The sequence below is a fragment of the Cydia splendana genome, chromosome 12 (genome assembly GCF_910591565.1).
Source record: "Cydia splendana chromosome 12, ilCydSple1.2, whole genome shotgun sequence".
Lineage (NCBI taxonomy): Eukaryota > Metazoa > Arthropoda > Insecta > Lepidoptera > Tortricidae > Cydia > Cydia splendana.
The window spans coordinates 17,735,772-17,749,582 of record NC_085971.1 but is presented as its reverse complement, the minus strand read 5'-3'; the positions used below and the strand labels follow the sequence as shown (position 1 = coordinate 17,749,582).

Genomic DNA, 13,811 nt, shown 5'->3' with positions numbered 1-13,811 from the left:
TTTTAAACAGTATTAAATTGCACACCGGGACTTAATCGCGTATTAGTGCGCAAAACATTCAAACTGATAAACAAGACCAAGTGCGGGTAGTTCAAAAAACTCGCGCGGCTAGAAGATGTTGATGTCAACTTGAGCCAGTCTTCTCCGAGACCACGGGGACAACGCCGTCCTCGAAACGTGGAAGGTAAATCTTAAAACTTAAATCGCGATTAAGTCCCGTTGTGCAATTTAATAATTCATTTAATGTTTTTTTTTTTAATCTCCATAAGTTCTTAAGGAATTTCATATAATTATGTACTAAGGAAAATTTCGACTCATGCCGCTGTGACCCCGGTGACCGACCCGTTTAGGCATCTGCCTCGAATGCAATGGACGCTGATTCTATTCCAGTCTTGGATACTGGAAGCCTTGGTCACTTTTTCTTTCGCGTATGACATTTATTTCAGTTTATTTTATGTATTTTCAAGTCGACGATAAATCCTGACATTTCTTAAAGTTACAATATATGTAAATTATAAACTATAGTAGGTACATTAATTAATATTCGCGGCAGCGGTGGATTTCTAATCTTCGTATATAAATGATAGCTTTGATAAATCGCATCCCTTATCAACAATATTAAAATACAGGCCTTTATGGCCTTATTTGGCCTTAAATACAGGCCTTCAAAGGTTTGCCGTGTACGGGAATTTTCACTACTATGTACGTACCATTAACGGCCGGTTAGCAAACGTCACAAAACTGTCGGTCAATGTCAAATCCCATACATTTTGTCAGGAATGTGACGGTTAGTCGTTACTGATACACGACTTAAGTCGCGCTTTAAAGTACAAGTTAAAATGAAAATGCCCTTACATACATTTGGTAATTATTTATCGTCTACTGTAATACCACACATGTACAACTTGACTTTGAGCGGGGTTTTAAAATTGTCACACACACATGTGTCGAGTATTGTTCTTTTGGTGGTGGTTTATTATATTTATTTGTTGTATTTATTTTTGCGGTGGGAGGGTGGCAACATTAATTGCTTGTAAAAATTAAGTATAACGGGTTAGCAACTTAATTAGTTATTGATATGGCATATAATTATATTATTTCTAACGAAATCGGGCAAAATAACACTTTCTAAAATTTGAGCTAACAAATGTATATGTAGACATAAACAAATTTTTTTGTTGGCTTATAAGTCTTATAACTTTTAATTAAGTCGCTGTACACAATAACCAAGACTCTTTCCCTATCGAAATTAGCTCAAGGAAAATTGTTTTGCTTCTCTGTGCGTACCTACCTAATAAGATTAAAACACAATATTTACCGTAATGCCACATGTTATTTTTGGAGCTGTTGCCAATACGTAATCTTCTTAATAAAACAAACATTACCCAAAGAGCATACTGAACTTAATGTGAAAAAAAAAGAAATATAAAAATACGTGGTCTACCATTTCTGGCCGAAGGGTGTCGTATTTCGGAGTTTCCGGAGCAAACTGCCGAATCCGACACGAGCAGCCGATTCAACGGAGCCACGCCGTTCTGTCGCATAAATAGTGTTTAGTTTTAAGTTTATAAAATGAATATTTATGTTAGTCTGTAAGGTATTTGTAATATGGGCCTTGTTGCGTGATTTAAATAAATAAATTTATCTCAACTATCTCAAGCAAGGTGGTAAAGACGTCGCGTGGTGATTTTCTAATAGTAGATGGTAGCTGATTTTTGAGAATAAATAAATCTAGTTTAAATATCGTCACTACTTTGGAAAAATCTTGTATCTCGCACTGCTACTCAAAGTTAAAACACATCAGTAACTCTGTATGCATCCCATACAGGCATACATAGTTACCACAGTTTTCTTTTGATTGACAGAATAAGATGCGAGTTTTTTTTTAGGGTTCCGTACCCAAAGGGTAAAACGGGACCCTATTACTAAGACTTCGCTGTCCGTCCGTCCGTCCGTCTGTCACCAGGCTGTATCTCGCGAACCGTGATAGCTAGACAGTTGAAATTTTCACAGATGATGTATTTCTGTTGCCGCTATAACAACAACTACTAAAAACAGAATAAAATAAAGATTTAAGTGGGGCTCCCATACAACAAACGTGATTTTTGACCGAAGTTAAGCAACGTCGGGCGGGGTCAGTACTTGGATGGGTGACCGTTTTTTTTTTTGCCGTTTTTTGCATTATGGTACGGAACCCTTTGTGCGCGAGCCCGACTCGCACTTGCCCGGTTTTTGCAAAGTAGATATATTATATTATTACTTAGGTACTATAATAACTTCTTAGCATCCGCCTCAGAATCCGTAGTGTAAATTTCATTCGATAGCGTGACGTGCGTTCGCGTTTGCGTTATATTTTTTTTTGTATGGGATTTTGAACAGCGCGCCAAGCGGGACGTTTTGGGAACTCAAAATCCCGTACAAAATGACACGTAATGCAAACGCGTACGTCATCGTCACGTCATGCTATCGAATGAAATGTACACTAGGGGAACAGTTAAGACGAAACAGGAGCTGAGTTTTAAATATTTTAGGTAAATATACCCGTCTCGCTAACGAAAGCGGCACCTAAAAGTAGTGCGATAAGGACAAGGCGAAAAATCCTGCGTACAAATCTCAAAAATCGAGGTTTCGTACTCCTCTGTTTCCTCCTCCAAAACTTAACCAACCGTAACCAAATTTGGAAATCTAAATGATTATGAAATTATCTATGTCGGACCGTTTTGCTTTTTTGGCTAATTGATATCAGTTTTGAATGCCACGCCTCTCATTGCGGCATAGTCAATTAGGCCATTTTGGCCATTTTTGAAGGGCTCTAGCGCCTTAAAAAACAAAAATATCCAAAAAAGCAAAACGGTCCGACACAGATATTGACAATATTAATCTGTGTTGAAAAAATCATTGCTCTAGCTTCAAAAACCACGGAGGAAAACGAGGAGTACGTTTGTATGGAGAAATGACCACTCCCGTTGGCTCTTAAACGGTAGACCTATAGGGTAATTCGCCAGTAACTGGCCACCGGCCAATAACTGGCCACCTTAAACTAAAAATGAATTGTATTCACCTATAAACAGAATTTATTTTAGTACCTATAAGGTTTCAATAACTAGCCAGCCTTCAATAACTAGCCACCTTATACCAGTGGGGAGACACTCCTGACTTCGGGCAAACTCGACTCCGTTCGGCTCAGCATTGCTCCGAGCAATTATTAGGGTTGACACAACTTGAGGTCCCTTTGCGTTCACGACCACAGATAAGATAATTACTTAAATTTTGACAACCCTAAATAGTCGAAAGGGATAGTGCCATAAGTTAGAAAGGGATATCATGATACGACCCTGAATCGCTGTCAAACTTCGGTTTTGTAGGTGTCCTTTCTCCTTTCTGTACGTTAGGACTATTACTTATTCTGTGCTGCTTATACTAAAAAAAATCCTGTTTATAGGTGAATAGAATTCATTTTAGTTTAGGGTGGCCAGTTACTAACAGGTGGCCAGTTACTGGCGAATTACCCTAGTATATGTCAGTCAAGAGTAGGGTTGCCAACTTTTTTTTGGTGGAATATAGTATTTTCCAGAATAAGGAATAAAAATATAGTACATTCCAAAAAAATATAGTACTTTCAGATAAAATACTAAACATGAGTGTAATATACGTTTAGTCGGAAATATAGTATTTTAGCGTACTATATATTTTTCCAAAAGTATATAGTACAGAGAGCCAAAATATAGTACAATACTATATAATATAGTACGGTTGGCAACCCTAGTCGAGAGCGTCATAACTCAGCAGTATATAGCATTGCACATGTCACCCGCATTGTTGCATCAACAATGATATGATCTATCGGTTCTAAGAAAGCCTACCGTGACTAGGGTTGCCAGATGTCAGAAATTTTCCTGACATGTCAGGAATTTTGGCCGATTGTCAGGAATGCGGCCGGAATACGAAAATGTCAGGATTTTTTGTGATTTTTTTATTATATACCTAAAAAGGTACATTATTACTTACATAAATCCAAAACAAATCAAATTTAAACAATGTATCATGCATAGAGTCTGTGCGGAAGGAGAAGAGTCGTGGAATGTATGGGGCCTTCCCGAACAGAGTCGACATAGATATCGCCTACGGCTAGATCCCCCCCAACCCCCTCCCCCCGTCGCTGATATAAGCGTCAGGAAATTTGAATCTGGTAACCCTACCGTGACTACCGTGTCTCAGGCTACATGTCTTGCGAATTGTAAAACAATGACTCATATCAAAATAAGTATGTATTTAGCACTGCTGGTTCGTTATCTTTTTACCCCCTTATTCATAAACGCTACAAACCTCAATTTGCTAATAATCGTTTATCCCAGGGCTAGGAACCGGTTTTTTTTTTAATCCCAAAATAGCCCCATATTTTTAATAATTTCATGCTCTTTCCGTACGACTGAATCATGTATTTAGGTAATGACTTCGTATTATTAGATTGACCCATCAAAAATGAAATAATAAACGAAAGAACGAAAAAGAACGTAATAATACCGGTATCTTTTTTATGAAGAAAAAACCGGTTCCGAGCCTTGGTTTGTCCTTATCTGTCATTTTGACTTAGTTTTATTTCATGAGTAACTATCACGGTAACCAAAGACAATATAACTTCGTTCCATGTAAAATAATTACCAAACTACTACCGCCTGCATTAAAAGTTCAGTGACCACACTTCGAACGGGGTTGCAATAGTTCTAAAATGTTCCGTTTAAAAGATGCATTTATCCCGGTTGACCTTAAATTAGATTGTATTACGCAGCTTATGTTGTTAACTTTAAGATACATATTTCTCAATTGTCACGCCAGACTCGTAAACATCAGGTTAAGGAAATTTTTGTAAGTAAATATTTTGTGTCGGAAGGCACTCTTTACCAAGTACTTATTTTCTTATCACTATAAGTGTGGATATTTCTTGTTTTCAATAATCCCGTCCGCCAGGAGACAAAATAATCAGTTTGTAAGAAGAAATATTGAACCTCGTTCTACTATAGGAAACCCAGGAGAACGTAACCATGGCAACGTGTAACAAGAAAAAGTGGTTTACCCAAAAACAAAAAAAAAACACCGCAGTTGATACGATGTACAACTTGGAGTAGATGTGTTTCAGGGATCGGAAACCGGTATTTTTTGTATGGAACGAAACCGGTATTTTTTCGTTCATTGTTAATTATTTCATTTCCAATTGGGCAATCTAATAATAGGAAGTCGTTACCTAAAAACTCAACTGAGTCCTACATTTTGAGCACAAAATAATTCGAAATAAATGGTTATTTCGAAGTTTTCGCAAAAAACCGGTTCCGATCCCTGTGAATGGATTGTCAAACTTTACCGTTTAGCAACCTAGTTACCGTACTATGCATGGGGCCGTACAGGGCGTACAGAGGGCCTTAATACTACAGCTGTCAAACTTGTGACTACAACGTTTTACACTACTTTATTAAATATTCATTTGTGTATGTTACAATAATAACCAATGTTTTTAGTACCCGTATCTCGAGTTACTGACATATAGGTCCGCTAAAGTCTATACATCTTGCTCGCGCTAATATGCCAGTATTAAAGCGTTTATGTCAGTACCTAGAGTACCTACCTATAACACTTTAAACTCTCGAGTTTTGTACACATATTTAATAACACAAACGGGTCTACCGCGATATAATTTCATTGTTTTTACCTTTAATAAATATGAAATTATATCGCGGTAGACCCGTTTGTGTAACTAAATACGTTTATGTTAGTATCAACTGCCAAACTGGCGGTAGCTGTACAGTTGTCAATGCGTAGAATGTTACAGAAACATAGTTGTAGTCTATATATGATGTGGAAATCTGAGATGTCCTGTTTGACACAGACAATACTAATACATTTCGTAAGTGTTTACCGTAAAGTATCCTCCGTGGCGGACGGCGAAGCTGCGCGCCGTACGCCGCCGCGTCCGGCTCCGCGTCCGGCACGCACGTCCCGATGATGATCCCCATGACCCACGGATCCGGCACTCAACCGTATCACGTCCGACACATTACCGTCATTTCACAACTTCACATTTCCCATGGCCCGCTATGTACACCGACAACGTTTTAAAAGTTACACAATAACGCTTTTCATGCTCACAGTGTACACAGAAAGATGTCTGAAACTCCACTTTTTATGGCCAGTAAATCTAAAACACTTTATAATGCTCAGCCTAAGACATTAACACTTTTTATTACCCGTTAAACTTGGCCAAAACACAAATAAAGAAGTTTTATTAGGCAACACTTTAGTTCCAGAGCGTACGCACTCGTAAGAATTTAAAACATCAACATTTTACGTTCAGCGTACGCAATTGACGTCAATCCAAAATTATACACTGCACTTCAAGTTTATTACTTTAATTGGCTTGCACTCTTGCTCCCTAACTTCTATATTAAACTAGCACAGTAAAAAATAAACTCGTAAACTTAGGCGACAGTTTGTCAGAAAACGTCCGCAAGTGTACGCAAATCGTCGGGCACTTTATGTAAAGTGGCGGACAATTTAATCGGCACGTGATTTCTCGACGACGCTCTGCAGCCGAATGAGCGTGTCTATAGGTCCTGGTCAGATGTGAGACTGAGCATGTGCGAGTCTGCGGCTCGGAGTAACCAATTTAGTTACATTGTTTGTAAAACTTTAAATTACTGTATTAAATTTTATTAATTTTTACAGACAAAGTGTTAAAAGGGCAGATTTTAATGGAGTTTTAAATTAGCATTATTCATAAAACTGTCAGCTTTATGAATAATGCTATAATAAGTTTATAGATGCGATTTTTCTGATAATGTAGTTGAGGACCTCTCTGAGGAAATAAGATATAGAGCAAGATACAAAAAACTGAATATTCGATATATAGATTTACGCATTTTAGAAATCATGTGTTATTTTAACTCAAAATCACGAAAATCCCTTTCGGGGTGTACTAATAAATGAGAAATGCGAAACTTAACGAAAAGTATTTGACATTTATTTTTCTTATTCTCGAAATGATAACTGGTAATGAAGACCAAATCTATTTAGCTACGTTCCATTGGTAAAAAAAAAAAACAAAAAAATCGTCTTAATATTATAAAAAATACACAAATCTAGAAAAGTAATCTTCTTTTTGAAAACCAGCCAATTGTTACAGATCTTAAGGTCATCTTAGATTGGTTGTCCTCAAGAACTCGACTCGCCTCACCTGCGCAACGAACGCTAGACGTGACGTGTCGAATGCGTCACGAATAAATGTAAATATGGCCGACCTATTTCGGTCGCGAAAATGACCGGTTGACCATTAAGGATCGTAGGGCTGTGTAAATGTAGATTGTTGACTACTGTATAAGAACAGTCAACTATAGGTACCTATTGTACAAATATATGTACAACAATGACATACGGGAGTTAATGACATTTTCTACCAGTCAACCATACATAACCAAGAGCAAAACAAAACTAAACGTACAATTTAATTTGAAATCATATGACTATACGAGTAATATGAAATATTAATGACCGTAACATAAAAGAATAGGTTTTTTTTTTTATTTGCACGGGTTCACTTGAGTTAACGAGATTGACTAAGAAATGTGACGCACTACCATAATTCAGAATGATGTTATATCAAAGTACGAATTTAACCTTATTTGCATATAAAAAAGATATAAATGGTAATTTGCTAGGTATAAGGTTGACGAAATATAGAGCCGATCTCTCGAACAAGTTTGAACAAGAAAGGTCAATGTGGCTAATTCCGTCATAGTATAGGGACTATTCCGTCTACAAGCATATATTTCTTTGATTTTCAATCGTAGGAAAAAAAACCAATTGCTTTTGATTGCTGAAACTAAAAGGAATCGCTGCTTTGTCGATGAAATTATCAATTTTGTTTGTTGTTCGAGAAAAACGCTCGAAGACGGAATAGGCCCTATGACGGAATTAGCCACATTGACCTTATTTTGTCTCAATTAATAGGTGAAGCTGCAATTAAAGTTAGTTTGTGTAATTGAGCAAACCGAACGAGAATTTTATTTATTCTTCCAAACGACTAACTTTCCTAATTTAAAAATTATAATTTTATCGACCTTCATCAGAGAAACAAAGATTAAATAAACTTAAAAAGTAGGCTATTATTTCTACCTTCAAATGAAACCAATTACGAACAGCTTTTTGTCTAAAAGCCCACTAAGTAATTTTAAAGGCAAAAGTTTTGACGTACAAAAGCGTGGCAAAAGTACCTACACAACCTTAAATCACTTTCAAGTGAATATGATACACGGGTAAATTGGGTAAGGGCGTAAATTTTGGCAATTAGTAACGCATAGCAACGTAGAAAATATTACGTTACGGTAAGGTGAATAAAATGTTGGGGCATTGTTATTTGGGGTCGGTCGGTAAGAAGTTGCTACGGACTGGATGATGGCTTGGCTGGGTGTCAATGTAAACCATACAGTACCCCGGATTAATATCATGCAGAACGAAGCCAGTCTTATTTTTAGGGTCATAAGAGCGTGTCTTATATTTTGCCCGCTTAGTTATCGAAAATATAGTTGCAAGCTGTACAATGCAGTCAAAGAATTGAATTTGCTACAATTCCTACCCATTTTATATTTTGTCATAGTGACAATATGAGGTCTCTACTCTCTAGTACTTGGGTTTTTATTATGGTAACACTTTTAAAAGAAACTGTCACCAGACTTGTGTATTCGCTAGTTGAAGTTTTGAACTAGCGTTATTGCTTAACTTCACAAATATGTACATAAAGTTCGCTCGATGGAAACTCGATTTGAAAATACCATAACCCAGAGTTAAAATCACAGGTGGAATTTTATTTGCTAGAATGCATACATTTTGGTTTTATCACGACTTAAAATGTCTGCAAGTGTACACTTGAATGTTATTGTTCTCGTCTGTACTCTGTAACTTTGTAGTAAAGTGGCGGATAATATAAAAGACACGCAATTCCCTTCAAGGATCTTCGCTCAACTGCACTAAAGTGCATAATGGACGGTAATGTGTTACCGTCCATTATGCACATCTGCAGTTAACTGTCTGACATATTCGCTAGCGTGTGCGTAACTTATGCATCTCGCTCGTACTGGCGGATTAGTGCAAGCGAGATGTATAAAAAGTAAGTTACGCAGAAGTTGGAGTTAGACCAAGAAAAGTCTGCAACGATTTTGATAGCACACGCAGTTCTAGTGTTATTTGAAACGTCAAACTTCTATGAAATTATGACGTACCTATACCTAAATAACACTTGCATTGCGTATGCTATCAAAATCGCTGTAGACTTTTCTTGGTCTAACTCTAGTGAATACGATGTCACAATGTCGGTGTCAAGTTAGTGAGAAGCTCGTGGTAGCCATACTTAAGACGATGACGCGTATAACTTAATAAATTGCCTATGCTAATGGCTTATGAAACTCAAAAGCAGAAATGATAACAACTGTTCAAATTACTTAACAACTAGACCATCCAACTGTTTCTTGCAAAAACCGCTACATCGGAAAACCCATCGCAATGCTGACTCATCATAATACTGCTAGCAAAAGAAAAAACACCTTATTTCTATGACTTAAGTTGTTATTTCCCACTTTATTTAACAGTGTACTGAGCCCTTTTTACCAACGAGTGACAGAATCGTTAAGTAAATAATACTAACACTGCCCTATCATTTTATAGTCATTAGGGGATATTTTAAATTGACATGTTCAACTATTTTGTATTGATGTTCTTGTATTTAATTAATCGATGTGACATTGCAGACGGTTAAACCTATACGTGGGCCATACTGAAAGTTTCTGGATTCTGATATAAGAGACGACTTATTGAAGTGAAAACTTCTTTAGCGGCGCTGAGCACTTTTTGAGGTGGGGAAAAAATGACAAACTCGAGACAGTGTAACGCGTAACGCGTAACGCGCTGACGTCATGTGTGACGGACAATGTTATTCACCAAAGAACTTTAGTCATAACTTATCATAATCAGGTCAATTATTTAAAACTGGACTTTTATATTAAGCAATAAAGCTCAATGTTCTAATCTTGTACGGGCTGAAATACGAGGATCTCACAGTTACATTCTAACTTTATATCACTCCAATATAATTCAATAAAGCTACATCTTGATGGAATTGCTAATAAAGTGAACTCAAGTACTGGTGAATAAAACTCAAAATATCATGACCAAATATATTTAGATGCGAGGTCTGCAAGGTAACTTGACAATTTTAAACAATTAACGCTACAAATTTTAGCTCACTGGCCAGCAATTTCGGAACTAAAGTTTTTCAATAGAAAGGAGGATGGGTCAATTATATATAGTGCTGCAGACATTTTGGACTAGTCATTGAGTTTTCACTTCTGTCGGCACTCCAGGAGTGCAACCCGTTGTTTTTTTTTTTCTAAGTGGCCAGTCCAGAAATTTTCAGTATGCCCTACGTATCAGGTGTTTTTGTCTTTCCATAGGTCTAGAATGATACTTACGCTTAAAGAAAATTATAGTGTGCAAAAGGGAAGCCATCACATACATATATGGACATTTCATGAGCGCGAAAAAATGCAGATTACAAAATGAAGAAACGTGACCACTAATTGAGCTTTATAGCGGCCACTAGCGGCTGCTTGAATGTACCAAAACGTAAGGTAAGCGGACTGAAAAATTAGACAAGATGTATTCAGGTAAAAAATCACGACAAGTACCTACCTACCTATTAGCATGGGTCAACGCTCGAGATACAAAATTGAAAATAGTTTCCCGACTCACTAGTCGGTCACTAAGTAGTTCACAAACCACGAGTAGACGTAGCCAAGGCCGCCTTATCAGCGCTAGCAATGTTCCAAAACTTCATGTCACAAAATAGAAAATTGTTCCCCGACTCGTGACGTCACAAAACGCCATAACCCATTGAAGTGGACGTAGCCACTAAAGGTAGCCATTAATTCCATATCCAAGGTCGCCTTATCAGAACTATCAATGAGTTTGTTGCAAAGGGTTTGCGTGACTGCCCCTATTTATTCTGTTAAGGTTCCGGCATACTGATGCGGAATTCAAACGTAATCTGTTGAATCTGATACCTTTGAATTTACGATGGGGGTGAGAGCTTTAAGGCTTTAAGGTCGCTGAAGTGATTTTTTTCGTCGTAACACAGCTATGGAAATTATAAAATAAATGTTTTATGTTCATTGGCTTTTTTTGGGTTCCGTACCCAAAGGGTAAAAACGGGACCCTATTACTAAGACTCCACTGTCCGTCTGTCTATCCGTCTGTCTGTCGGTCTGTCCGTCTGTCTGTCGGTCTGTCTGTCTGTCTGTCTGTCACCAGGCTGTATCTCATGAACCGTGATAGCTAGACAGTTGAAATTTTCACCGATGATGTATTCCTGTTGCCGCTATAGAAACAAATGCTAAAAAGTACGGAGCCCGGGGTGCGAAACTCCTCCCTTCGGGCAAACTCGGCTGCGTTCGGCTTAGCATTGCTCCGAGCAATTATTAGGGTTGACACAACTTAACGTCCCTTTGCGTGCACGACCACAGATAAGATAATGGCTTGAATTTTGACAACCCTAAATAGCCGAAAGGGATAGTGCCATTAGAAAGGGACAGCATGATTCGACCCTGAACCGCTGTCAAACTTCGGTTTTGTAGGGAGTTTCCTTTCTGTACGGTAGTACTATTATTTATTCTGTGACGCAACCTTATTCGGCTAATACCAATTAGATTAGGGCAGGTGCACACCGGCTTGTTACGTGCTACCTAATTTGTTGTTGTTTGTCAACTTTGTGGAAACAATACCAAAACTTTCCGTAGTTTGTTAGATAACTTCTATTAACTAAAGGACAAAGCTGATATTTTGATAGCAGCCAGTACACTAAACAGTTTCTTTTCATTTGGTTTTTATTTAAAAATTGATGCCTTCTAGCTACACATAGAAATATCAAACTAATAAGATGGATCTCGGGGCACAGGAAGACCAAAACGGAGATGGCGGGACGACCTTTGACACATTTTGTAAAGAGTGGCGGGAGTGTGCATGATAGGACCAAATGGCGGGAAAGAGGGGAGGCCTTGGCCCAGCAGTGGGACACTCCTATAGGCTAATAAAAAAAAGAGTTGGCCACTTGATTTGTTAAAAGCTAAGTAGGTGCCTATCGGCAAGGCCACCACAATTATTCTGCAGACAGATCAGTGTCGGTAGTTCAGTTTGTAGAGCGACATGCTGGTAGCTTAGTATCAATGCTCCTCTACAAGTCTACACGATGGCCCAGCGCTGGACCAGCGAAATGGCCATGCGATGGTTGAGAGCACGTACTATGGAATGGGCTACGTGTAGATCTGTAGATGTATACGCACCATCGCTGGCCCACTACCATTGATGTGCGGACGAAAAACCGACACCTTGGCCATCCCATCGCCATCCCGCCGCGCCATAGGCCATCCGACACCCTCTCAATACGCTGGATCATCTTAGTGGGCCAGTTAAGGCCCACCGTATAGAGCTATCATAGGAGTCGTGAGTTTGAGTTTCGCCCGAGGCAGTGATTTTTTTCTTTAATCATTTAAGACTGGTGTCTCCTGGCAACACTTAAAACGTCCAAGTACAAGGGTCACTTAATCAGATAACCTAAGTGGCTATCGGCAAGGGCAGCACAATTATCCTACAGATTAGCGGCACGCAACAGGCTATTTAGCCACCACAGGGTTTCCCTTTTATTCGATTACTTAAAGGTCGAGGCGTCTTCCATTTTTTGCGGTTGTTTTGTTTAGGCATATCGTAAAGGAAAGAAGCGTCAAGTAGTATACTTTAGGCGCAAATTTTGATAGGGGAAGATAGCATGGTAGCGCGCTATAGGTATTAAGGTAACTCAACTCACTGCAATACGAGTACTGCTGCGAATCTAGTTTAAAAAAAAATGTATTATCAAAATGGTGCCAAATTATACATTCTAAAGGGGCCTACAAGTTACCAGTTCGCCGGACGATATCAGCCTGTCAGTTAATCGCAAAAGGTGACAGTTCCGAACAACTGACAGGGATCGTTCGGCGAACTGGTAATCTGTGGGCCCCTTTTACTAAACAAATGTAAAGTTTATTAACTTGTCGAAGGTGTCATGCTTTGTAATAATTGTAATTGTAATAACATTACCTATAATTTTATATACTTACATAGATGTTGTTTGGAACTATATAAAGAATATAATACACCTTTAACTAATCACAGATTATCTATAACTTACAACCCAGTCACGAGTAATACCTAAAGCTTTTTACACTCTCGAAGAATATATGAATGACGGAGCTGAATATATGTATTCGTTTTAAGTGTAAATTTTACATTTTTTTTTCTAGGTTAAGTTATATTTTAAGATTTGTCACGCCCTAGCAGGGTCCATGCTGTACTTTATAACGCTATTATTATAATATGTAAACACCTAGTAATATGGTTGGCATTCAATAAATGAAATGAAATGAAATGAGGTTTTATGAAACTTGAGTCAACTATTAGAACACCAAAATGAAGGTTAGGGGTCATCCATTAATTACATCACACGAAATTCTAGGTTTTTTGACCCCTCCCCCCTCCTTGTCACACTTGGTCACATTTGGCAGACCCCCTCCCCCCTGGTGTGACGTCACATTTTTTCAACGATATCGGCAAATATTGATTTAATATTTTATCAAAATATTTTTCACAAAAGAAATACCTATAGTAATTTTATAAACCAAAACTGATTGGGACAGAAAATTAAACGAATAAAAACGTCGTTCCAATAACTTGTTTTTTAA

The 13,811-nt window shown here is 38.0% G+C and overlaps 1 protein-coding gene across 4 annotated transcripts in view; it reads right to left on the bottom strand.

Annotated features, from left to right (window-relative positions):
• LOC134795714 (E3 ubiquitin-protein ligase znrf2) overlaps positions 1-13,811 on the bottom strand; it is a 277,600-nt gene that overhangs the window by 25,779 nt on the left and 238,010 nt on the right. Inside the window, exon 2 of one of the 4 annotated variants that reach the window (XM_063767660.1) lies at positions 5,912-6,441. The exons of 2 other annotated variants lie outside the window; for them this stretch is intronic. In XM_063767660.1, coding sequence (XP_063623730.1) covers positions 5,912-6,008 — 97 coding nt within the window. In that variant the 5' untranslated portion in view covers positions 6,009-6,441. Of the gene's footprint in view, positions 1-5,911; positions 6,575-13,811 lie in introns of those variants that run through there. One more of the 4 variants, XM_063767659.1, reaches the window with a different exon arrangement.